Source organism: Carassius carassius, chromosome 32 (assembly GCF_963082965.1).
Source record: "Carassius carassius chromosome 32, fCarCar2.1, whole genome shotgun sequence".
NCBI classification, from domain to species: Eukaryota; Metazoa; Chordata; class Actinopteri; order Cypriniformes; family Cyprinidae; genus Carassius; species Carassius carassius.
This window is the reverse complement of record NC_081786.1, coordinates 11,989,353-12,016,012: the sequence shown is the minus strand read 5'-3', so window position 1 is coordinate 12,016,012 and position 26,660 is coordinate 11,989,353. Positions and strand designations below refer to the sequence as shown.

At 37.4% G+C, this 26,660-nt stretch overlaps 1 protein-coding gene across 2 annotated transcripts; it reads right to left on the bottom strand.

Moving 5' to 3' along the window:
* Positions 1-1,276: 1,276 nt before the first annotated feature.
* On the bottom strand, positions 1,277-26,338 carry ugp2b (UDP-glucose pyrophosphorylase 2b). 2 transcript variants are annotated; one of them, XM_059520285.1, is made up of 10 exons: positions 26,230-26,338; positions 20,904-21,037; positions 18,324-18,431; positions 10,449-10,634; positions 8,600-8,733; positions 5,694-5,991; positions 5,097-5,294; positions 2,994-3,236; positions 2,657-2,761; positions 1,277-2,577 (listed from the first exon to the last, which is right to left on the bottom strand). In XM_059520285.1, exons 2-10 carry the CDS (start codon positions 21,000-21,002, stop codon positions 2,470-2,472), a joined length of 1,479 nt encoding a protein of 492 aa, XP_059376268.1. In that variant the 5' UTR covers positions 21,003-21,037; positions 26,230-26,338; the 3' UTR covers positions 1,277-2,469. The 2 variants fall into 2 exon arrangements, with proteins under 2 accessions (XP_059376268.1, XP_059376267.1); XM_059520284.1 differs by lacking the exon at positions 26,230-26,338 and adding an exon at positions 25,394-25,530.
* Positions 26,339-26,660: the final 322 nt, after the last annotated feature.

The following is a 26,660-nucleotide window of genomic DNA, read 5'->3' as shown; positions in this document are numbered from 1 at the left end:
TCTCCCTCAAACAGGCCTCTGCTTTTCTAAGCACCTCAGGTTAATGAGAAAAATTTATAGTGCTTAGAAAAGAAGAAAAAGAAGACAGTAACTCGTTACTCACTCTTAATTAAAAAATCAATTTTCTAATTTATTTGCAGGTAATTAAAATTTTGTAAATAGATTAGTAGAAATCTGACAGCAGATTATTCTCTCCAACTTTCTTAGTCTGTTTAATCATCTCCACACCCTCTTCTTCACTTCCATTTGTTTGTCTTGCTTCGTAAATGAGCCCCTAAAGCAAAATGTGTGTATCAGCATGTCAGCATGACATTTGAGGTTAATAGTACCCATAACCCTCATTACTGACCTGTAACAACATCATGAAAGCCCCATATAGTCATGCCGAGTTAACAGTATGTGTTCGGAGGAATTCTCAGCTGAAACCGCTATTGATTTCACTCGGATTGTTATTATTGGAGCAGCAAAATGGATTGTGCACAATGACAGTGGCATCAGTGTTTTTAGATTTGATTTATGGTTTGTGGTAGATGCATTTACATGTCAACATCAATAATATTAGCCCATCTGACAAAGCAACACAGTTCACAGAAGTGTGAAGCAAAAAGAGACAAATCACTCCCTGCTGTTGTCAGGGAAATGTATAGATACTTTCTAGATAGTTTGTTTGATGTGCTTTATGTTTCATTGTTTTTTATCATCAATTTTTTACTTGGATATTTTGAAGCTATATTTAATTACATTTTGCAATAAAATAAAATAAAGCATTTTCATCTATATTACAGAAACTGTTGTTGAGAGATGTTGTATTTCACTAGTGATAGTAATGACTACTGAAACTCCCCAGTGTGTATTGTTAAAAAAAAAAACCATAAAGGACAAGATGCATTGTGATACATAGAGAATTTATTTGTCCTTGAATCATTGCCTTTTAAATCTTTTAAGAAGTAACTTTGTGCTACTGAACTAGCAAATTTGCCTCACACATTCCTGTGCAAATGATTCAAGTGTTTTTCTGGTTAGACCCTTACTAACCACTAATAAATCACAGACTCTGGAAAGCAGCTGTGTTCATCATATTGGAGAAGGATGTGTCAGACCGATTTCCTGTTTTTGCATCTTGTGACACTATTACAGTGTTTGCCAAAAAACATTTCATCCCCATGTGGTTCTGTTATGATGGAAAATAAGAAAAGGATATGTGACAGGAACTGTTTTCATTCCAGGACACTGAAGTGTAGAGTAAAGGATCCATTGAGAATGCTGATAACACAGATGGATGTTACAGGTTCTTAACTAGCTGCTATTGTACAATGTTGGATATTTAATGGTGCATGATCATTTCCTTATTTTTTTTTTACATTTAAATTACTGCTGTTATCTAACGCTCAATTAAAGTTAATCTTTAAAAACACCAGTAAATGAATAACACTGTTACATGGAATCTTTAGCAATTCTCAAATACCAGTTTTTCATATACAGTACTATACATTATAATGTTGTCTAAATTAATTTGGTCAGAGCAGGAGCTGATTGTTAGGCTGTGACAACAATCTCTGGACCTCTTTGATCTTAAATCACCAGTGTGTGTGTGTGTGTGTGTGTGTGTGTGTGTCTTGCTCCGTGTGCAGATTATTAACAGTGAGTTTAATGCTTGGCTGCTTTCACATTAACAGACCAGTGGAACACACTAACCTCCTGCCTCCAGGGAGTCTGGAAGACCTTGTATACAGCCTTCATACACTGCTGAAATAGTAGATGCTCTTTTCACTTTCTTTACCTTCCTTGTACGCATACTTGTTCCCTCGCTTTCTTTTTCCTACTGTAGAAGACAAGGAGGAGTGTTTAATTAACAGCGAACTTCTGCTATTGTTCTGTTACATATTGCACTTTATTTAATTCCACAGAACGTTCAGAATCTAGACCAGGTTCAAGAACATAAAGACAGAACTGTCAGCCTTCACTGTTGCAGAACACTTATTGCTTTGCACTCTTTCTTTCACATTTTTAAACAAGTAGAGGACATAGATTTCATAGATACAACGAGAGAAATACTGCAGAGTGAAAAGCTGAAACAATACACAATGAGATTTGTATAATGAACATACAATTTGAGGACCACTAAAAGACAGGAAATCAAAACACACAAACTACTACCACAAAAATAAAGGTCTCTGGAATGGAATGGAAATTGTATGGTGTTTGGGACACTGTGTGCTGTGATCAGCACCTCTAATGAAGGCTCTGAGAGTGCCAGGTATGGGTCAGTCATGTGACTTGGCATCCAGGTCACATGACACAAGTGTCAGTGCTCTAGGATCCACAAGTTCCCAGACACTTGAACTTTCCTTTGTGGATCTGGTCGGAATGTCGATGGTGTCTCCGTGATTGGTTATTATGATGATGAGGACAGTGATAGGTGTGGGTCAATGATGTAATTCTGCATCCAAGTGACACGACACAAAGACATCAGTGATCCAGGATCCGAAGGTTTCCGGACACTATTTTATTTTCCAACAAAGAGCCGGCTGGAATATCGATTCGGTCTCCATGGTTGGCTATGATGATGACCGTTCCCTGTCAAGACAAGAGGAATAATCAGACTGTACAACACCCTGCCAAATCTTTTTTTTTTCCATTTGTTCCTTGCGCTTACCTTTAGAGAGACGTGCTTTCCGAAAGTCACGTCACCAGACACCGTCAAGTGATCCAGCTCTAGCATGTCTGGAATGCTCTCGAATCGTGTAAGATATTCCTGAACCTGAAGGACAAAAGGAAATTGGATCAAGGCTTCATAAGTATTAGACTGTATATTATTCATCTGTTCTTTAGGGAAGGATGTCCTTGTTTTCAAATCTTAGTGGGTTTCTGGCTGGCAGATTTGGTTGTCTTGAAACCCTAGGGAGATCATTGCATCACACTGTGCAGCGTGAGAGAAACACCATGTGATTTGAATGGATCATTTGTTGGGAATGCTTCATTAGGTGCGGTACCTTGGTGAAGGAGCTGCCCAGTTTGACATGAGGAGTTGTGGGAAACTCGCGCTTCTCGCTCATGGTCAGAGACCCTGCCTCCAGGCTGTACAGGTTGGACATAACCAGTAGGAGGTCAGACGTGGTTTTGACAGGCAGGAAGCGGCTGCGTGGCACGTTGATGCCCAAGGCGTTATCAAAGCACTTGATGGCAGCACCCACTGCGGTCTCCAGCTGAATGACATTCAGACCCCCATCTAGAGTCTGAGAGAGACAGAGAAAATTATTCTAAACAGCAGTTTTCTAGCAACTATATGGACAAACTATATTGAATATTTGTACTTATAATTATACATAATTATATCAAAGTTTAAGAACCTTAAAATTGTCAGTATAGTCTCAGGCTTTTATATACCCCACTGTATATAAAATTATGCCTAAAATGAAATAGAAACTAGATTGAACAAATCCTTTCTTCTGAACTGTTATGTACATCCAATTAAAACCGATTACTGAGAAAAAAAATGTAGGATGGATTTGGTTCTATTCATGGACTGTCGATTGGATACAGGCAGATCTGAATGCGAATTTGCAGTTAGTTCTAAGTCAGGAATGTTTTACCAGAGAGAAGTTTGTCATTTCACTGGAAGGTTATGACAATTTTACGATAAAACAAAAAAAAAAAAAAAATTATTTCATTAGGTGAAATTTCAAAAATAAGCCTATGGCATGATTGCTCACAATATGATCCATAACATGGTTTTAGAAAATAGGAAGGGAGAATTTTCATTTCATGCTGACTTTAAATCCATATTTATGTTATCTGTTAACAAGCCATGTATAATTAATCTATGAAGCATGATAATTGGAACATGGAAGTGTGAGGCATCACTGAAAGCACTGTATAGTTGGTCTTGGTATCACAGGCAGAAAAAGTATAAAGTTAACAGGAACAGGAACGGGAGGGATTGGATGTGAAGAAATCTACAACAGACTCAAATTTCAGCTTAATATGTCTTGCTGGATGAGAGCCTGGGCCTTAGGGGAAGAAATGGTGCTACAATATGGAGCTCTGCTGAACTGTGTACTACTCTACAGACACACACACACACACACACACACTTACTTGGCTATCTAAATGAGGACATACCATAGAACTATTGGACATATCATAGAAAAACACATTGGTTATAATTATCCCACACTAACCCCTTTGCATTTTTATACTGTGTAGACGGTGTACTCATGTGTTGACAAAGTACTTGTCATTTGGAAACTGAAAACCCTTTATTGTGTTTAGTTTGGGTACAGTGCTAAAATAAGACAAATCATTTTATTATATATATCCAATTGAGAGTCCCTTAATGTTCTCACATGAAGCTTTTTTTCATCTCACTTCTGAGAATTTTGAACTGTCTCAAACACACACAAACAAACACACACACACACACACACACACACACACACACACACACACACACACACCTTCATCTTATGGTTACACTTTTATTATGTGATGGACTGAGAACAGAAGACCCAACAGAAATGGTTTATAAAAGTACTTTTTTGTCAGTTGTTAAGCTCTCCATCAAACTCTCTGATCACACAAGCCTTGAACTAGACCCCAAATGATCTCTACTCAAATGAGCTATTGGGTCTGGTATAAAAAGGACACTCAAACACAGTCTCAACATCAGCTTGTTATAGTGCTTGTTTAGAGACTTTTCTAAGTGGGTTTGATTCAGAAGTGAACAATCCACAAAGGAGACTGCTGAAGCGCAGTGTTACAGGGTCCCACATGGCCTGATGAATGAATCCAGGTCTCAACTAAGGTTTTAGAAGTGATAGTGTAAAGGAGGAGGCTGCCAGGGGAATAAAACCTAGATTTCTAGTGCACAACTAAAAATAGTGCTTTACAGTAAAATAAAGATAGACTGTTGGGGGAAATGAAGACTTAAGAAGGGAAATAAAAAAAAAATCAAATGTCTGGTTCCCTGAATGACTAGTTGGCTAATCTTTTTCAAGGAAACTGTATAAAGTCAGGTTAAATTGACTGCAATTCTTTGATGAATCTTAAAAGGCAACAATCATGTTGTGGTTTCTGCAAGCTTTTAGTTTCCCTACCTTAGGGTTGACTATGATTTCCATGTCCATAGCGTTCTGTTCCTGTAGTCTCTTTATGGCAGACAGGGAGATCCATAGGTTGTTGGTGTTGAAGATCTTAAACTTGGACACTGATTTGAATTCATCTACATGAGCTTTGGGAACCTGGGCGATTTCCAGTAACCGAAGCTTACCATCGTACTGAATGAGCGTTCCTCCCTGGACAACACAAACACACAAAGTTCAATGACAATGTGTACAAACATAAGCCTCATTCTCTACAAATACACTTAATTTATTTATGCACATGAACAAATCATTGTAATATCTATATGGACATAAATGCAAATTACTGAATTTGGGCTAAAAGAAAAGACATGATTTGATTTCTGAGAATTTTTCTTGTCGCAGTCTACTACTGTCACTGATTTAAACTTAGAGCATGTCTTTATTATTTTATGTAAAATGTACATTATATTTAATATGATTTTTACTGTTCTTAAACATTTAAAATACACTTGGCTACAATGGTTGTTCGGTTGAAATGATTATTCCTCACATTCCCCTTCTATGTTTTGGACTACTGTAGCATATGCTACACAAATAATATTCTCTCACCTTCACATCTGCTCTGGTCTTGTCTGTGACCTCCATGATGAACTCACAGCGTTTGCCGTTCGGCTGGCTCACCAGGTGGTTCAGTATATACAGGTCTACCGTTGCACCCAGATTATCGATGTTGGAGACAAAAATGTACTCCTTCCCTTCAGCGATGAGCTGCTCCAACAGACCGGAGTTAAAAAAGCTGGCGTAAATGTCACCATGACCAGGAGGATACCACACATCTGCATTCTCTCCTGTCATAGCCATGTCCTTAGCGACCGGCAACAATGACTCCTTATTTATCCGTGGATACCTGAAAGATTCAGAAGAGAGAATAGAAGTAGTAAATAGTAAATAAATCTAAAATGCAAACTCAGAATATAAAAATAAAAGCTAATTGAAGGTAAAGGGTTGGTTCACCCAGATAGCAAAATTATGTAATTAATAACTTACCCTCATGTCGTTCCAAACCCGTAAGACCTCCGTTTATCTTCGGAGCACAGTTTAAGATATTTTAGATTTAGTCCGAGAGCTCTCAGTCCCTCGATTGAAGCTGTGTGTATGGTATACTGTCCATGTCCAGAAAGGTAAGAAAAACATCATCAAAGTAGTCCATGTGACATCAGAAGGTCGGTTAAAATTTTTTTGGAGCATCGAAAGTACATTTTGGTCCAAAAAGAGCAAAAACGACGACTTTATTCAGCATTGTCTTCTCTTCCGTGTCTGTTGTGAGAGAGAGTTCAAAACAAAGCAGTCTGGATATCCGGTTCGCGAACGAATCATTCAGTTAACCAAATCGAACTGAATCGTTTTAAACGGTTCGCATCTCTAATACGCATTAATCCACAAATGACTTAAGCTGTTAACTTTTTTTAATGTGGCTGACACTCCCTCTGAGTTCAAACAAACCAATATCCCGGAGTAATGCATGCACTCAAACAGTACACTGACTGAACTGCTGTGAAGAGAGAACTGAAGATGAACACCGAGCCGAGCCAGATAATGAGCGAAACATTGACTCGTTCACGAGTCAAGAACCGTTTCTGTCAGACGCGTCTGATTCGAGAACAGAGGAGCTGATGATACTGCGCATGTGTGATTCAGTGTGAAGCAGACCGACACACAGGACGTCTGAACCGAACTGATTCTTTTGGTGATTGATTCTGAACTGATTCTGTGCTAGTGTTATGAGCGCGGGTAAACTGAAGGCTTGAATCAAGGGCAATCATCGCCAATGACACCATTACGTCGAGCACAAACGAACCGGTGAACCGTTTTCTTCATCCGGTTTATTGAATCGAACTGTCAGAAAGAATTACTCGTGATCCGAAAATCGATGCAACCGGTTCTTGACTCGTGAACGAGTCAGTCTGTTGTTCGTTATCTGGCTCAGCTCGGTGTTCATCTTCAGTTCTCTCTTCACAGCAGTTCAGTCAGTGTACGGTTTGAGTGCATGCATTATATTGGTTTGTTTGAACTCAGAGGGAGTGTCAGCCACATTAAAAAAAGTTAACAGCTTAAGTCATTTGTGGATTAATGCGTATTAGAGATGCGAACCGTTTAAAACGATTCAGTTCGATTTGGTGAACTGAATGATTCGTTCGCGAACCGGATATCCAGACTGCTTTGTTTTGAACTCTCTCTCACAACAGACACGGAAGAGAAGACAATGCTGAATAAAGTCGTCGTTTTTGCTATTTTTGGACCAAAATGTATTTTCGATGCTTCAAAAAATTCTAACCGACCCTCTGATGTCACATGGACTACTTTGATGATGTTTTTCTTACCTTTCTGGACATGGACAGTATACCATACACACAGTTTCAATGGAGGGACTGAGAGCTCTTGGACTAAATCTAAAATATCTTAAACTGTGTTACAAAGATAAACGGAGGTCTTACGGGTTTGAAACAACATGAGGGTAAGTTATTAATTACATAATTTTGCTATCTGGGTGAACTAACCCTTTAATAATACAAGAGTAGCATATAAATAATACTAAAATAACAAAAGTCTGTAAAATAAAAAAAATTATCACATATCAAATTGGCCTAAAATCAGAATGCAAACAATGTGTCAAAGTGTTTCCTCTTTACAGAAAAAAAAGATATTCAAGCTTTGTTTATATGGGCATGAAAAATACACTGCTTATGCAAATGTGTTTTCAGAGAGGCTCTAAAATCTTCTCTCACTCTTGCATTTCGAGCTTATTCAGGTCAATTGAAGCCAGGGAAAACATCTGACATTCTATGTAGTCTGCATCCTCCTCCTCGTCCTTTCATCACATCACATAGTCTCTTGCACAAGCTTCAGCTTTAACTGGGACTAAATGTGCTGTCTTTTAGCACTGCATTCTTTATGTAACCATATCCCCATGCGTCTTTTGTTGGCTTTGAGATCAATTTCTGCTCTGACAAGTCCATCAAATATTAACATATCCCCATTATTGCTTAGAATCCTCGTCAATCTTTAACTTGTTTTTACAAAACTTTAAGTGTTTGCAGGCTAAGGGTCACATTATGAAGGTGAAGAAATCCTTTTTTTTTCATCCAGCACGGTCTGTGCCAAAACCCTGAATTGCAATCTGTTTGTTTAGATGTAGCTGCTTATGTGATGCGTCATCAACTGAGTGATCTATTATACTCAAATTACGCAAATGTTACATTATTCCTTTGTATATATCTGCGGTTTGTGTGTTTATTTACCTATATTCAGAATACTTAAATTGAGAAGTCAGATAAATCGGAGAAAAAAAAACGGAATTAATAATTAACTATAAATTAATTGCATATCTATTTTATAAAAAAAATGCATGATTTTAGTTTAGGCATATTAATTATAATTAGCTTCATTTGAAAATAAATTTAAGTCTATTTCATGTCATGTAAATGTGTGTATGTACTGTATGTGTGGTTTAATACCTGCTCTGGTTGAAAGTGTGTATCTTGACTCTGTGGTGAGTGTATTTTTGTAGGATCTTCTTAGTGTCTTCATCCGTATTGAAAGAGTTCATGAGCACCAGTGGAACATCAGCATTATATGTTTTATTCAAGTGCTACAAAGACCAAAGAGAAAAATGACTTTATCAAACAAGTTAACTCATGCGTTATCTATTAACATTCTAAACAAGCTAACAATGTCCACAATGTTTCTCATTAACACTGATACTTTTGGCAGGTTTATTACATTCTGCAGCACATTCTGTTTTATCTGAGAGAATTGACTCTAGATAATCCTAAATAACAAAAGTTATTGTTTAGACAACAACACAGTAAACGTGAGATCTTTAATTAAAGAGCTTAGCTGCTAAAACATATCTCCAATGGATGTAGACACCTCTCCTATCTAATCTCTGCAGTTACTCTGGTGTGATGAACATGGTCAATAATTAATCAGAACATAATTATTAGGTGAATTGGCAAAGTGTCAACAGTACTGCAGTTAACATTTAAAGTAAAAAAAGAAATGGTGTGTATTTTTGGATCAAGTGGATCAAAAACACTGGTCACCAGTTTCTGAAATAATTATCTGAAAGTTCAGACAAATTACAGAAACCCCTTTGGAAAAATGCATAAGTGTCCAAACTAATGCAAATGCATTTTTTTTAGTTGTTCTGAGGTACAAAAAAAACTTCTGTAATTGAAGAATTACCCATAAATAAATTTAATTTCCCTGTGTTAATGGTACTTTAAATAACTAAAAATTTCTCACAAAATTTAGTATGCATCATCCTCTTTCAGAAACTGATGGATGACAAATTTAGGTCAGTTTCTTTTAATGAATGTATGCCATAAATCTGAACCTAAATCGAAGCCAAATGGAATAAGCTGGCCTAAGGGCTTGTTAAAGGCCTGCCAACTATAGAAACGACAGCCTGTATTTTTGAGAGAGAAGGACAGATTACCCATTTACATGTACTAATGGGCCTTATTCAGTGAGTGGGATATCTGACGACATGAGGCAGGTAAACGGTCTGTCAAAGAGACACTGAGCTGAGTGTTCTTCAGTGAAGGCATCCCACAGGGCTCAGTATTCGGCCCCTATCTTTTTTTCCCTCTTGCCCAGAACACAGCCCTCTCTGTTTCAATTTCAACCCAAGTTCCCTTTCATGCTCACTACCTATCTCTCAGTTCATGGCGCTGAGAAAGATAACTAGGACATAGTCTGTTGCTGCTGGTTTAAAATGATCGCTCTGTATAAATTAAGGAATGTGACTGTGTTGTACAGCTGTAGATGAGAAGAGCAAGAGAAGGGAAAGACAGAGGAACATATGTTTGTGATTTAGGAAGTCTATTTACATACATAGATTTGTGATTACGGAGGTCTATTTGCTTGCTTTCAAATCTCTCAGACAGCTGCTGTGTTTTTCCCAGCAGGAGGGTTTATATTTCTTTGGGTTCAAATCTGAGAAGTTCTCTTATTTGAGTTGCATTTAAAATAGACAACAATTTATTGTGCATTCCCTACAGATAAAAACACCTGAAGAATATTAGAAAGATATTTTCTTGCAAAATGTGCAATAAAAAAAAAAAAAAAAAGAATTTTAGTGATGTTTATTTTTAAATCAAATGTGGATTACATGATATAAATTATGTAGGGAGGAAATTTTCTATTTTGTGGCAACAAACAAACTCGTTCCAACCAGAGTGGCAGTTTTTGGCTAATTAGCATGGCCACTTTAGCCCCCACTAAACAACTGTCATTGAGATTACTGTAACAGGAAATTATTATAGACCTCCATGTGTGAAACTATACTGTCATATGACAAACCTCAATCTGCTGGACAGTTAGATCCAGGAATGTGTTCTCATTACGGACGCTAATAAGGCTCTTGGGCCCTTTGCAGCCCATGCTGGTTCCCAAACCCCCATTCAGCTTCACCACCACCAGTTTATTCAGACTGTCTGCTATGTTGTCCGGTAGACCCTTTGCCTTAATCTTATCATATGGCTGGATCTGAAACAAAGACAAGAAAGACAAACAACTGTCAGTCAGGACATGCTTACATTTTTTCACCATCTGGAATTTTATATTATATTATAAGGAGTTTTGGATTATATTATACTGGAGTTCATAAATGATCCATCCAGGGACTACAATGAAGTCTCTAAATTTTATCCAGATGCTGTTGCTATTGGTGTGTGTGTGTGTGTCTCATTGGATTATTTTTCTTCAAAAGAATCTGGCTAAGGGGTCAGAAGTCAAACGTGAGGTTAGTGCACTGTGTAATGATTGTGTCTGCAATCAATCTTTCAGAATCACTAGGATCATTTTCAAATAAACCAAACAAACACAACACAAATTGTGCAAGCACAATATTTCTCATAGAGGCATAAAAAAAGACCATGTTTAACTGAATAAGCAGCCCAACTGCTCGATCAATAGTACCAGTGGGTGGGAAACAGAAAGACGAGAGAGACGATGGATGTGTTTCGGAAAGAAAATATCCTTTCCCTTTACTTCATTCCTCTTGTTTTCCATGAGGGCGTTGGGGCCCCAACATGAGACAACTGATGAGTCAGATACCAATAAAACATCACCACACATCTGCACTAAAATTGAGAGCACGATGCCCTACTTTATGATACTACGACATAAGCACAAGCATGAAAAAAAGGACTAAAAATGTAATCTCTCAAATCACAAATATCATTTCCATGACAAACACACAGACAGATGGAGAACATGATGTAACCAAGGTCATAATGTTTGTCAGGAAGAGAGAAAAATTTGTGTTTGAGAGACGGAAGTCAAGACAGATGTGTCTATGTAAGAGGGGGGTTAAGATGAAAAGAAAGCATGATTCCCCCCCCCAACCTCGTGAAGCACAAACCAAAGTGCAGTCAGTTCTGAAGATTTCACTGGTTGTCAATCACAGTGCTGACTGCCTACAAAATGAAACAAATACTATCCCCTAACCCTAAGCTAAACCCTAATCTTTGTATAGCACATCCTGATAATAGCATTACTCTTTGTCATGATAGTCTCCATCTATGATACATCTGAACTCTGAACTGGATCCATGAAATCGGAATATTTCTTAACAAGTAAGTGATTGAGTTGACCAATCAAATAAGCTGTGGGAAGAGTTTGTGTTTAACTGATTTGGTGAAGAATATATTCTTCAGTTCAGAATCTGACCACAGAATTCCATAGAATTCTGCCTTTTTTTTTAAGTGAAAATACTCTCTGTAAATTCCTGGTCATCAGATATAGCCATGTGCAGCCTCAGTGATCAGATGAAAGAAAAACAGGAGTATTTTTATGTTGATTTGTCTAGTACTGTATACATACTTTTAGTTTACAGTGCTCAAACACTGAGGCAGCCAGCAGAGGTTGGTGGCTAAAATCCCAGAGCTGCTCATGACTTGGAGCAAACAACAGCCAGAGAGGCAGCAGTTCTCTCAGCAGTTGCAAAGAGAAAATCCTTTTAATTGGCCAACTGGTGTGCTTATGATGTATTTTAAATCCCTAAATGATTCGTCCACAAACTGTTGGGACAGTCTTTTCATGTAAATTCAGCCACATTATTGTAGAATGACAGGTGTAGTTCATTCCCCGACTTTATCAGAGAATGTTATATTGACATTCACCACACAGACCAAGGTGACAGATGGCAATAACATGGTATATAATTATTACCATATTCATATACCATGGTATTTACATGTTAATCCAACGCATTTCAGAGAAAACCAATTACTGTTTTGTAATTTTGTTTGTTGTTTTGATTGACTTAAATAGATTCCAGTCTATTGTGCAGTAAAACTAGGTCATCTGTCAACCTTGGAATTAGAAAAACATCCCTGAAAAATATCTTCTCTATATTGACTGCAATTTTATGGCCTACAAACAGACATGCACATTCATAATGCCATCCATTAAAACTCATGACTGAAAATCAATCAGTAATAGCAATGATAACTGATCTCTGTCAGTCTCTTAAATTTATATAATCTGAACATCTGATTAACAACTCTTTCAGGATCACTCAAACTAACCTTTTTGCACTAGGGCTGTAATACTATGTACTTGCTTGCATAAATTTGGTACGGTAACATTACCTGTATTGCGTGACTCCTTCAGTTTATTTTTGAGAAAAGTGTTTGCTAAAAAGTTCTATCAATTTATCAATCTTGCATTTTCTATGATTGTATTCTCCTCGTTGTCTATGAGCCTTTTTCATAAAATATACGCAGAACAAATTTCGGTGTAAATCATGCATACCGTTATTCTTGTGTAAACCCTAGTAATTTATTCAGTGTGTTAATATACAAATGAATAGATGTACAATATAAATCGAAACTTGTTTGTTTGTTCACGCCCCATGTCTTTAATCTCTGATCAGGTGTAGTTGTTGTAGTGGTGGTGTGGGTTTAATCTTTTCATGTGTCTATAGCCTTGTTTCTTTGTGTACTGTCGCTTATCTTGTGTGTGTGTGAAATAAAGCAGCAATCCTTTTTTCATTTCTTTTTGAGACATGAAATGTTTCTAGGTATATACACACAGTCTATTTTTAGTGCCTTTGAATAGTTGAAATGCAGTTTAGGTGGCATTATTGTGGCAATGAAAGGCGTTTGACTAAACCGGAGTCCAGTTCCAAACCACCATTACACCACTTCCCCTGAGGCCCTAAATGAAACATGGCTGACTGAATTAACTAACCAGTCACCAGAGAACAACATGGATTTCCTAACTGCTGGTAAAAAAAAGAAAGAAGGTATGTGAGGTCTGAGCTTCAAACCAAAAGCAGGACTCCAGTATTTTAAACCTATTTTACAGGTTGAATTAGACTGCTGTTATTTCTTGGTCAGACATATTCCAGTTGCTCAAACCTCTTCGCACATTCATAATCACAAACACCGCATAAATAAAACCCCTCAAAGATCCCCCAGCCACAGGATCAGAATTTCATTAGCTTAGTCAGAAAGCCACAATTCCAAGTCTGTTTGCATCGTAAGCACATAAGAAGCTTCTTCATCTTACAGAAAGAGAGGCTGATGGCAGTATTTAAAGGTTCATAAAGGTAATACAAGGAATTAAAAGCTGAGAATTACCTTGAGAACATCAATCGGCATGCAGTGCGTTTTTTAAATCTGGATTCTGGAGTATTTACTGTGGTGAACTGAGACGAGGCGTCTTGAACTACAGTCGTGGCCAAAACTTTTGAGAATTACATAAATATTAGTTTTCAAAAAGTTTGCTGCTAAACTGCTTTTAGATCTTTGTTTCAGTTGTTTCTGTGATGTACTGAAATATAATTACAAGCACTTCATACGTTTCAAAGGCTTTTATTGACAATTACATGACATTTATGCAGAGAGTCAGTATTTGCAGTGTTGGCCCTTCTTTTTCAGGACCTCTGCAATTCGACTGGGCATGCTCTCAATCAACTTCTGGGCCAAATCCTGACTGATAGCAACCCATTCTTTCATAATCACTTCTTGGAGTTTGTCAGAATTAGTGGGGTTTTGTTTGTCCATCCGCCTCTTGAGGATTGACCACAAGTTCTCAATGGGATTAAGATCTGGGGAGTTTCAAGGCCATGGACCCAAAATTTCAACATTCTGGTCCCCGAGCCACTTAGTTATCACTTTTGTCTTATGGCACGGTGCTCCACTGGCTGGAAAATGCATTGTTCTTCACCAAACTGTTGTTGGATTGTTGGAAGAAGTTGCTGTTGGAGGGTGTTTTGGTACCATTCTTTATTCATGGCTGTGTTTTTGGGCAGAATTGTGAGTGAGCCCACTCCCTTGGATGAGAAGCAACCCCACACATGAATGGTGTCAGGATGCTTTACTGTTGGCATGACACAGGAGTGATGGTAGCGCTCACCTTTTCTTCTCCGGACAAGCCTTTTTCCAGATGCCCCAAACAATCGGAAAGGGGCTTCATCGGAGAATATGACTTTGCCCCAGTCCTCAGCAGTCCATTCACTATACTTTCTGCAGAAGATCAATCTGTCCCTGATGTTTTTTTTGGAGAGAAGTGGCTTCTTTGCTGCCCTTCTCGACACCAGGCCATCTTCCAGAAGCCTTCGCCTCACTGTGCGTGCAGATGCGCTCACACCTGCCTGCTGCCATTCCTGAGCAAGCTCTGCACTGGAGGCACTCCGATCCCGCAGCTGAATCCTCTTTAGGAGACGATCCTGGCGCTTGCTGGACTTTCTTGGACGCCCTGAAGCTTTCTTTACAAGAATTGAACCTCTTTCCTTGAAGTTCTTGATGATCCTATAAATTGTTGATTTAGGTGCAATCTTAGTAGCCACAATATCCTTGCCTGTGAAGCCATTTTTATGCAACGCAATGATGGCTGCACGCGTTTCTTTGCAGGTCACCATGGTTAACAATGGAAGAACAATGATTTCAAGCATCACCCTCCTTTTAACATGTCAAGTCTGCCATTCTAACCCAATCAGCCTGACATAATGATCTCCAGCCTTGTGCTCGTCAACATTCTCACCTGAGTTAACAAGACGATTACTGAAATGTAGATTGATTCAAACAGGAAGGACAACATTTCCCTGTGGAATGCTTCCTACAGATGCATGCTACTTATGAAACACTTTTTATATAGGAATCCTTTTCCAACACATAGTGCTCATCAATAATGATAGCCTGGGGCTAGTCCAGCATTCTCAATACCTTCATCGATAATGTGTTTTATGTCTTACAAATAGAAACTTTTTATTTTTTGATTGAGCACAGTTGTTACTAATTCTGCTGAACTATAAACAAATGAATTAACATTTTTAAATATACATAATTTCTCATTTATAGCTATTACTGAGTTACATTACATTACTGAAAATTGCAATCATAATAAATTAGTTGTAAATTTTTATAAAGTAAATATTGGATAACATAAAAATCTAAATGTATTTTTCTGACACTAATGTAAACATTTTATCTGAAAACACATTTATAAAAACAAATAAATGCACACTTGGCTGTGCTAATTATGTTTTTAATGTGGGCTTCAGTGGGAGAGATAGAATGTGAAATCTCATGATGAACTCGACATGAAATCTGGGTAAAAAGTTCTGGGTAAAAGTTCCAATAATTACCTTTTTTTTTTTTACCACAGACAAGTCAATTAGCCACTTATCTTGGGTATAATATATCTACTGGGACATCACTGGTCATTATTACAGCAAATATAAGGTGTGACGTTGCAGGATCCAGACATTATGTGGCAACAGATAAGGACTGGTTAGCCTTCGTACACCCAGCAGATGTTAACTGTGAATGAGCATTTTTCTTTTTTTGTCAAAGATGGTTTCAAATGGACAAACACACAATGACACACCCTTAAGTTACAATGAGAGAGAGCACAGACAGCCCATTCCTAAGGTCCCAACATCACAAAGCAAACATTTTTCAGCATTTACTGTCATTAAGCAGAACCGGAGGAATTCTCTTCAATGTAACAACCTCACCTTCTCCAAATATACAAAAATTTTCATGCATACATATACACAAAAGTCTGTAAACAATACTCTTTAAGTTTGGAAGGAGTTGGAAGGAGATCGGTTTCTGTGCTTGTCAGGTAAGTGAGCTTAAAACAGGAATTTCTGGAGTAAGGCATTTAATATCCTGCTTAGAAAACCTGGCTATATAAACTGCAGACTGTAGTGTCTAACATTTCATACGCAGTTTCATAGTACAGCCTGCATGTGGTTCCTCATGGAACAGAAAGTCTTGCGTGTGGGTTTCTGGCTCTTAGAGAACATTGCATAATCATCACAGACCCAGAGGAAAGCAGAATGACACTGGATTCTTTATGTGAAACACACACACACACACACACACACACACACACACACACACACATCAAATTAGTAGACAATTTTTCTCGTGGCTTGTTATCCTTACACCCTCCCTTGCCCACAGATGAATCTTTTTTTTAGTTTCTCACAGTTTGCACATAATAACAACTCTCCTACACAGTTTCTTTATTTGTTTTTAACAGCAGAATTAATATTTATCCATTTATGGTTAAATAAATTAGTTTTAAAAATGTCAGGACACACATTTATAAAACACTTTTCCTGCGTCTCAATGTTCATACTATCCATCATTCAAGACTATAATAATGTAAAATTAAAATAAGTGTTTCCCAAAGCATAGTATGCTGAAAAGAGTATGCCAAAATCTATGCACACTCTAATGGCTAAAATTGCCCACAATTCATTGTGCTTAGGCAAAGGAACTACAAACACAAATAAATTGTGTTAGAAAAACTACAAACGTGGCGGATGTGCACGATCCACGGTTATAATCAACATTTCACCTGGTAATTTTTTTTCTTTTGTTGTTATCTGTACTATATTTCATTTTATAAACATCCATTTGGTCATTAACTTTTAAATGCATTATTATGCAGAAAATATGAGCAGAGTTCTCCACATGAAAGACCCGCAGCTAGCAGATCAATGAGCCACTTCTTTTCTCTCCAGTATGGTAGGTGTTAAATGAAATTAAATGTGGAGGATGTTAGCTGTGACGATGATTGACAGGCCAGTTTACAGTGACAGGGTGCATGTAAAAGGAAGAGCCGTTCGTTCCGGGAGTCATACGTTATTACGCTATTTTTGCATCATTGCACATGTGCAGTCCTTTCAGGGGTTTAATCCGATCGAGTGTTTACATGCACTCTCAATCATACTGGAAAAGGAATAAACCACCCCCTTCAATCCGATCAAAATTTAGTTCCAATTGAGTTCAATCAGATCGGTTAAGGTGTTTACATGAAGGCTTTTCAGTCCGATTGAGCCATCAATCTGATTACAAATGGATTAATTGGTTGCATATAACGTAACCATTGATTCAATGTGACTAATAAATGACTACGGCAATATACGGTTTATCTGAGTTTTTCTTATTATAATATTCACAATAATAAAGTATATTTATAATGCAATGCCTATATAACTGCTTATAATACTATGAAATATGTTGCGTGCCTTATGCGGTTAAAGAAGCCACATCATCCAACAGAAGAGGATTTCTTTCAAACACACGGCTGACGTTATGAAGTGAGTTTGGAGTAAAAACATGTTATTAAATGTGGTATTTTCACATGCTCTCAGATGGAGCAGCCATAGTTCACAGAGAAGCTATGCAAACAGCTGTCATTATCACGAACAATTTCTTCGATTTCATAGTCAAATGATTACATTGTCTGCGATTTTTTTGCATTGTCAGAGAACTACGGCTCTGTGTAGCAAATGCTGCTCCACCTGAAAGCAGGTGATGGAGTTTTACTACTAATCACAGAACCGGCTTTAATGACATGATGTGCATGATGATCGCGTTCAATTAATTGTGCAGCCCAAAGTAGAAGTATATGAATGTCATGCAAATTAATTCATGCTGGAATGTGGGCAGCTTTTAATCACAGCTGGCTAATTCCCAGAGCCTGAGGCAACACTAATGCCCACACATGAGTCTCAAAGCAGAGGCTCTGAATTCAGCCTGTCTGTCTGTTTTAATGCTTGAAGCGTGTATAGATACATTAGGCTTTACTTTCTCTGCATAGTTTCAGTTTATACTTTAGGTCTAGAATCAAACTAATAATATGAGTGTAATATGAGTGAGTTCAAGAATAAGGTCTGTGTTGCGATCAATCACTTGCTTATCTTACCGAGTCCTCGGGGGGCCTGTTGATTTTTGGCCACTCTACTGAAGGTCCCTTCACCTGCAGAAATCGGTGGAATAACTTCCTAAATCCTTCAAAGTCCTTCTTAGACACCTAAGGAAGAGAGCAGGCAAAAATTTATGAATTATTGAGGAAGGTCCTTCATGATTTCTTCTTCTGATATAATAATAATTTTCAGTCATTTAAACTCAAACTCTAGATGATTTGGCCGATCAAAGATATTTTCATAACAGTGGTCAATCAATGTGTTTTTTTTTAATCATCAGTACTTTACATTTTTTTTCCCCTTAGATTTTTTTACATGTAAAACTTTCAAGGGCATTGGCTGTCACTTTCCTCTGCTGGATCACTGATTTGTTATGATTCTACTCTGCTTATTAAAAAAAAAAAAAATCCTTATTTTTTTCAGAATTAAAAAAACAACCTGGCAGCATAACTTTCTAATCTTGTTTTGTAAATCTGGCAATTAAAACTCCTAAAGGCTTCTGAAATAATTAACACCCTGCTGTGAAAGATCACTGGGTCCTCAGGCCTCTCACGGAGCACATCATTAAAAATAAAATCTGTTTGATGAAAATCCATAAACCTCCTTGTGCCTGCTGAGAATGTAAAGTTCAGTTACTCTGTACTCTTATCAAAGTGTAACCTGGAAAGAAGCTTGTGAGGCAACTGAATTGACTGAAGAGAGCAACACACAAGTTAACACTTATAAAGAATAACAAGTTAATACTTAAGTAGTATTCATTAGCGAAATGCATTTGCCAAGTAATATAGATTTAGGGTTGCAGATGAAATTGATTGATTGGTTGATTCAATATAAATATACAAACCAGAAAAGATCTGAAGGATCATGACAGTGAATCTTGAGTAATGGCTGCTGAAAATATGGCCAAAAGGAATATATTTCAAAATATACATTAACAAAGTATATATTGTAATCATATTTCATAAGATTACTGTTTTTTTTTTGCTTGATTAATATTAATATTCCAATAATAAAATAGCAACAGGTCTATCAGAATATATTTCACTGCCTACTTCACAGATCTAGTATTTTGACATTTTAACTGACTAGGTTTATATTCAAATTCATTGAGCATTTTGACCAGAAAGTTCAATTGATTTGATTCAAATATTAATGTGAGAGTCAAAAGCAGCCACCTATGATTCAGGATTGGTACAGATGCAGTTGACTTGACTGTCATGTTATTTTAGAAATCGATGTGTGACTGAAGTAACGGTGCTTTTGACATCCCTACTTAAAAGGCAGCTACAATGAATGGCAGAATGACAGTTTGTATGCATACACGTGGATATCTTCATAAAAGTGTCTCAATCATATAAACTGTAATCTGACTCCTTATCATGCTTTATTTGAGCTAGCAGGGTGTGGGTTTTAATACGTCATTGGCAGTACATGTTTGGGTGGGATCACGTGAGTCTGTGTGAAATGGAGAGGGAGGGACACAAGCGGTCAGTGTGATGGTGGCTAAGCCTGATTATTACCATGTGGTGCTGAAGGAAACACTGGGGTTGATCGCCAGACAGCTCAGAGTTTTGCTATCTGACCTGCTCAAACTGACGCAAAACAGAGTCATCCATTGAAAAAAGTAAAATAAAAGAAGGGAAAAGGATGAACAGAAGGAAGTGGGTTGGGGCTGAAGAGAGAAGATTCATCATGATGATGCTAGTCTCATGGTGAAACTAATTAAACATCAGCTCAGCAGTGCAATGAACTCTCTCCTGTCACACTGGCACCTCATTCATCAGCTGCTGCACTCAAGATGGCACCTAAAGAGGGGTCCCTCTCCTTTTTCATCTTTGCTTCCTTCTTCATTCTAATGTGCACTGAAACTGTGAGACTATAAAGAATAAGTTAGGATTTCTATTTCTGAATAAAACTGCAGGCAAGTTCTACACATCAAGAAATTAGTATACTTTTTAAAAATGTGTTTTAAATGAAAATTCCAGTCATGACAGCAGTCTAATAAGAGCAGATTTGTTTTACATGGAGCAGGATTGCCTCCTGATCTGACATGTTGAGATCACATTACCAGCCAAATACTACTCTCTTTATCTCAGTAATCCCCCCAAGTACATCCCCTTTTCGCTTGTGAAATAAGTTGTGGAAATTTTGGCCGACGATGAATAGAGCATCAGTAATGAAAACTTTAGCATGATGCTGAAACCAACATATGTTCCTGATCACTTCTACACTAGTACCATTCAACAGTTTAAGGTCAGTAAGATTTTTTTAAAGGGACAAATGCTGTTCCAGTTTAAAGAATCCTCAGTAAGAAACGTTCTTTAGTACCAAATCAGCATATTAGCTTTAAGGATCATGTCACATTGAAGACTTTTCCATTTTAAAATATATTCAAATAGAACATTTTAATTTAAATTGTAAAAATATTTAACATAATTACCGTTTCTGCTGTATTTTCAAAAACATTTTAAAAACCTGGTAATAACCAGTACATAAATTATTCATGTAATAAAAAAGTAAAACAGTTAGCTAAATAAAAAAAAAAAGTGTTTAATTAATTAAAAGTGCTTGTATCTCACCTCAGCTTTTGCACCTTTGGCTGTGCCTAAGAGTTTTTCCAGCTCGGCGTGCATCGAGCTCTCCAGCTGCTGCCGCATCACTTCCTGAAACTGAGCCATCTCGTTGCTGTTGCTTGGTAACTCTTTACTCAGACCTACAATTAAAACCAAACACCTCAATGTTAAAGTTCGTACATTAACTTTACAAAGAAAAAAACCTTCCTAAAAGACAGTTTAGTGATTTTTCCTGCAAGCAATCTGCAGCAAGCCGATGAACAACCTATCACGTCAGGTCAAAACCAGATGAATTTCTGTTTCTCATAAACATTAAAAACCTTTCGATCTAATGTCTTGTGTTGAAATACTTAAAGCTACTTGAATACCGGTTTTGTAGACAAATGTAAATTAACTTAGAAACTAAAATATATAGGTCCCATACTCCCCATATCATTTCCATTCTGTTATTTTATAGTTTCAGTGGTATCAATGAAGAATGGAATCAGTGTGTTAAAATACAGTTCCTTAAAAATTTTTTCAACCAAATTGATTTGTATAAATCTTACTTGCAGTGATAAGGAAACTGATAAGCAATATTAATATTTGTGCTGCTGCCTTGTGGTACATGAATGAAAGACTACCATCCAGGAAGCCACGCAAGCACATATATGTTTATCAAGAACATTTGCTGAGTGTAACACACACATCATCCACTGGGCTCAGGGTTAAATCAGCCCATTTACACTGGCTGTAATATAAGGTGTGACTCAGACTTCCCTGTTCTACCACAAACATGCTCCTTTACCCTTGAGTGAGTGGGTACAATAGAGAGGTTTAACTACATTCAGTTAAATATGGTTTATTCAATAGTAGATGCTGAGCTTGAGGTATGGGGAAGAGGAAAAGTCTAACTGTATTCCTTTTTATTATTTGCGGGCCATATATTTGGTATAAAGTAAGAAAGGGAAGTAGGGGAGATATAAGTGTAACAGGATTCAGACTAATATTCCCTTAAGACATCAAGCAAAGGTGCCACAGCTCTACCTGATTGAATCCTGCTCGACCACATTTCATCAGTATTTTTCATTCTCCTGCCAGTGTGGCAAAAGTTATTCATCTGCTAACATGCTTCCTGGCATGTGACACTTAAAATCCAGTTAAAGCTTGAAATGAAATGAAATCATTTCCGTTTTTCTCAGAGTTGTCTAATAGAGCAACATTACCCTCACTTCACTGATTTATAGTCTATTGGGCTGTTGGTCATTTATTTAGTAATCGAACAGACACTGTTATTCACAGTGATTTACAATAAAGATATGGTCCCTCTGGAGGAACCTGAGTTAAAGAAGGCAGTAAAAAAAATGTACAGTCTGCCAACAGGATAAAATCAAGTGTTATTTTGCATTAAAGACTGGCTGACTGTACATCGTTCCACTTACACAGCCATTTACCAACTAAATAAATAAAAGGACATGAAATATTGATTTGTGCTTCAATATATGTTACTATTTGAGAAGAAAGAAAATGAAGTGATGTGCCTTAGGGGTATTTTGTAAAGGTACACTGTAAAACAAAATTGTCAGAATACCTTAAATGCTAAATTAATTGGTTTATGAAAGTCAAAAATATTTTAAAGTAATAAAATAAAACATTTTATACTACCGAATCAACCTGATGACATTAGGTTACACCAGCAAAAGTAACTTTAAGGGTGAGTTCAGGTAGAAATAGCAAATTGTTGACAATACATTGGCATCTACAGTGGGGAAAATATTGATTTGATCCCCTGGTGATTTTGTAAGTTTGCCGACTTAAAAAAAAATGAAGGGTCTATAATTTTTATGGTAGGTTTATTTTAATATATAGAGACAGAATACAAACCAAAAAGTCCAGAAAAACACATAATATAAAGGTTAGAAATTGATTTGCATTTCAGTGATTGAAAGCAAAACATGATTTAGTACTTGGTGCAGAAACCCTTGTTTGCACACATCTCAGGAGGGATTTTGATCCACTCCTCTTTACAGATCCTCTCTAAATCCTTAAAGTGTTAGTTCACCAAAAAATGAAAATTAGTTTGTGTTTTAATCACCCTCGAGTCATCCTAGGTGTATATGACTTTCTTCTTTCAGACGAATACAGTCGGAGTTACATTAAAAAATGAATAAAGGTCTTCTGTAGTGAATGCATGCGTTTTTGTAAGAAAAATATTTAATTTCAAACGTAATAAACACTTTTCTCTCACTTCTGTTATCTGTCATATGTGGAGGGAAGTGAGCTCCCTCCACAGATTTTCTTTAGGACTGAGGTCTGGAGTCTGGCTAGGCCACTCCGTGATCTTAATGTGCTTTTTCTTGAGCCACTACTTTGTTGCCTTGGTGGTATGTTTCGGGTCATTGTCATGCTGGAAGACCCATCCATGACCCATCTTCGGTGTTCTGGCTGAGGGAAGGAGGTTCTCATCCAAGATTTTACAGTACATTTGCCCCTCAATGCGGTGAAGTCGTCCTGTACCCTTAGCAGAAACACAGCCCCAAAGCATAATGTTTCCACCTCTGTGCTTGACTGTAGGGATGGTGTTATTGAGGTCATAGTCAGCATTTCTCTCCCTCTAAACACGGTGAGTCAGGTTAATGCCAAAGAGCTCGATTTTGGTCGAGCTGACATTAGGAGTAACTTCTTAAAGTTGCAGGACTAATCTGTGTTCCACATGGGCACATAACCAATCTGTGGGAGCCAGAATTATTGCTGGTTGGTAGTGAATCAAATAGTTATTTCACTCACTGAAATGCAAATTAATTTCTAACCTTTATATAAATGTGTTTTTTTCTGGATTTTTTGGTTGATATTCTGTCTATATCAATTAAAATTAACCTACCATAAAATGTACAGACCCTTAATTTCTTTGTAAGTGGGCAAACTTACAAAATCAGCAGGGGATCAAATAAATATTCCCCACTGTAATAAACAGTGCATAAGGGAGTGTGCAGTTATGATTGGTCTTTATTTAGTCTGCATCTTTAACTTTCACCTCAAAAAGCATTTTACTGTTTTATTGTTTTGCATTTGCACATGTCTTGCCGTGTTAAAAGTCTTTCAGAATGGTGCCTTTAGCAGCACTGGATACATATTATACGCCATTTACAAATGATTCTACCAACACATGAACAGATCATTTCTATATGTGTGCAGAAAGGAGTTCAAAAAAAAAAAAAAAAAACTTTTGAAGCATAAACTCTCAAAAAACTTCTGTAATCAAACTCAGCATGTATCAAAGTTCAACTGCACACAGTGCACAGAAAGGCAACCCTAAATAAAGTGGGATCACCGTTGGAAATGTGTCATGCTTCAATGCTTTCATTAAAAATTATACTATGAGCATAGAAATTGTATTGTAAATGTAAACTTGTATGTCCCTCTTTTGCTTTGATGGCCCAGAAGTTTAAAAGTGTAAAGTGTGATGGTCATATTCTCCAGCATGATTTGAGAATGATCAAAGAGCATATTGAGGAAGCAAGAACATCTCACCATCTGTACACTAGGAGTTCACAAGAGCACAACTAGCTTATTTAAAAGTGAGCCATAAAAAAGGCAGAATCTTGTTAATGATTTACACTGTCACTCAGGTCATTAAGGTTTTTTTTTATTTTAGAAAAATGTATACTTTTATTCAGCAGGAATGCATTAAATTGATATAAAGTGACAGTGAAGGCATTTATATTATAATGCCTTAGATTTCTAATTAAAACAAAATATATTTTAAATAAATGCTGTTCTTTTACACTTTCTATAACGCAAAGATTCCAGAAAAAAACAGGTATAATTTACATTTTTAAATATTATTTCACAGTAGTATGTTTTTAAATGTATTTTTGAACATATAAATTCAGACTTTGTGAGCATCAGAAACTTTAAAAACCATTCAAGAATCTTACTTAACCCAAAACCTTTAACAGAGAGTGTATGCCATAATGTTTTGTTGTATTATTTTCAAAATCCTAAACCCTTTTATTTATTTCCAGGTTTAAATAAGATTTCATATCTTGAATTTTCAATGTGACTTCATACTTTTGGACCCAGCGCCCTACATTGAAACACTGCCAGCGACCGCATACAGTCAGTATCCCCTTTAATTTTGTGTTTAATGTCAAATCTCTTTAAATTACAGACAATTTCAGGCCAAATGAATAGCTGTCAAGAGAACCAGACCTCTGACAGCCAAACCAAAGCGAGGAATGGACAGTCTGGGGTTTACAAAATGCCCTCTATAAACCCTTCCATTTCTTCAACTTTCCCAGTGTATCAGTCAGCACTGACTGAGGGGTCATTCAGCTCTCACTCTCATCAGAATTCATCTGACAGCTTGTACATGGTGCAGTAAGACCCAGTTGATCACTAGATACCAGTAGGTATCATCTAACTAATTACACTATATCCAGAGAGCCAATACAACCTTTAAAGTACTTAACGAGTTAGTAAAAAACAGCAAAACCCGGATTTATAAACGTTCTTACCTTCAATGTAAAGCGACATAGTCTCGGTGCTCTAAACTCTATGAAATGCAGTTCGGTTAAATATCACAACAATAATCCTGTTTTTCCCCCCACCTAATCCAGTTCAGGTCATGGGAAAAAACAGCAACATAGATAAAGAGTTTACAAGTAGTAGTAGACAGAAGGTCAGCTGATCGATTCTCTCATTCTGTTCAAGAGCGTTTTTCTCTGGCGTCCAGGCGCTTTTAAATGAGCCATCTCTCCCTCCTTTCTCTCCGCCCACTGACTATCGAGTAACTCAGGGTCAATAAACGACCACTTTTACTCGCGCGTGCATGTATTTTTCAAAGGAGACGGTGTGTTGAATTAAAAGATGAAGTGAGCTCTGTGTGGGTATGTGGGAAATTACATTATTGCTCAGCCCCTTTGGTCCGTCATGATTCAACGCGTCACATTACAACCCAGCCGCACTTCCTCGATCACGTCCACCCCAATCTGCTTGTGTCTTAGGATCATTTCTAAGATTTTTAGAGTCAGTTTTGTTTACTTTATCCGGGGGAAATTAATGTTTTTATTGTACCATACTGTACGAAATATAATGTTGGTGGCTACCGTGGTATTATTATTTAGTAGGCTATGGGCTGTACGCGTTGTTGCAGTATTTTCGCCCTTGCAAGCACAGGGCAAGCAGCGACGTTCTCCTCTCTGCTTAGACGCTTGACATTTTGTTGTGGCGAAAAAAAACGTCACTTTTTAACGTGATTTAGGAGTTAGGAACGCTGCAGAGAAAGTTGTTCCCTGGCGTTATAGTATTATAAATGCAAAGCGAATGTGAAAGTAGATTGGAAATGTCTTACTCTGAAGGCTGGAAGATGCTGGCGGGGAGCTGCTGAAGGTTGTTCCGGAACAGTGACGTGATTCCCTCTCTGACCAATCACATTTCTCCTCTCTGAAGCAGAACTGCGGGGTCACTGAAACCATAGACATGTATAGAAAGGCTAGATGGCTCAAGGCGGAGTCAGCTGTGTCGTCACTTGGCGGCCATCTTAGGTCAGGAGACTGCGCTGCTGCTCCCAGCTGCTGTGGACGGAAGGTGAGTGACATACGCCAACTAAAATGCTCGTAACTTGCTGAATTCTTGACGGATTTACAAACGGTTTGGTTTATTACAAACCTTATTAACGTGGCTATGATTTGTGCTGATGCCGATGTTTAAATTGTAGCTTCACGTTTTGAGAAACGCTTAACATTGCAGCGTAGCTGTGTGTTTCATGGCTGCCCTCTACTC

Excerpts from the sequence above, each read along its gene's own strand:
- ugp2b (XM_059520284.1), bottom strand. Across the intron at positions 10,635-18,323 it reads ACAGGCCCCCCGAGGACTCG|ATCCAGCCATATGATAAGAT; the intron begins GTAAGATAAGCA and ends TCTTTGTTTCAG. Across the intron at positions 2,762-2,993 it reads TGGGCAGCTCCTTCACCAAG|GTTCAGGAATATCTTACACG; the intron begins GTACCGCACCTA and ends TTTGTCCTTCAG.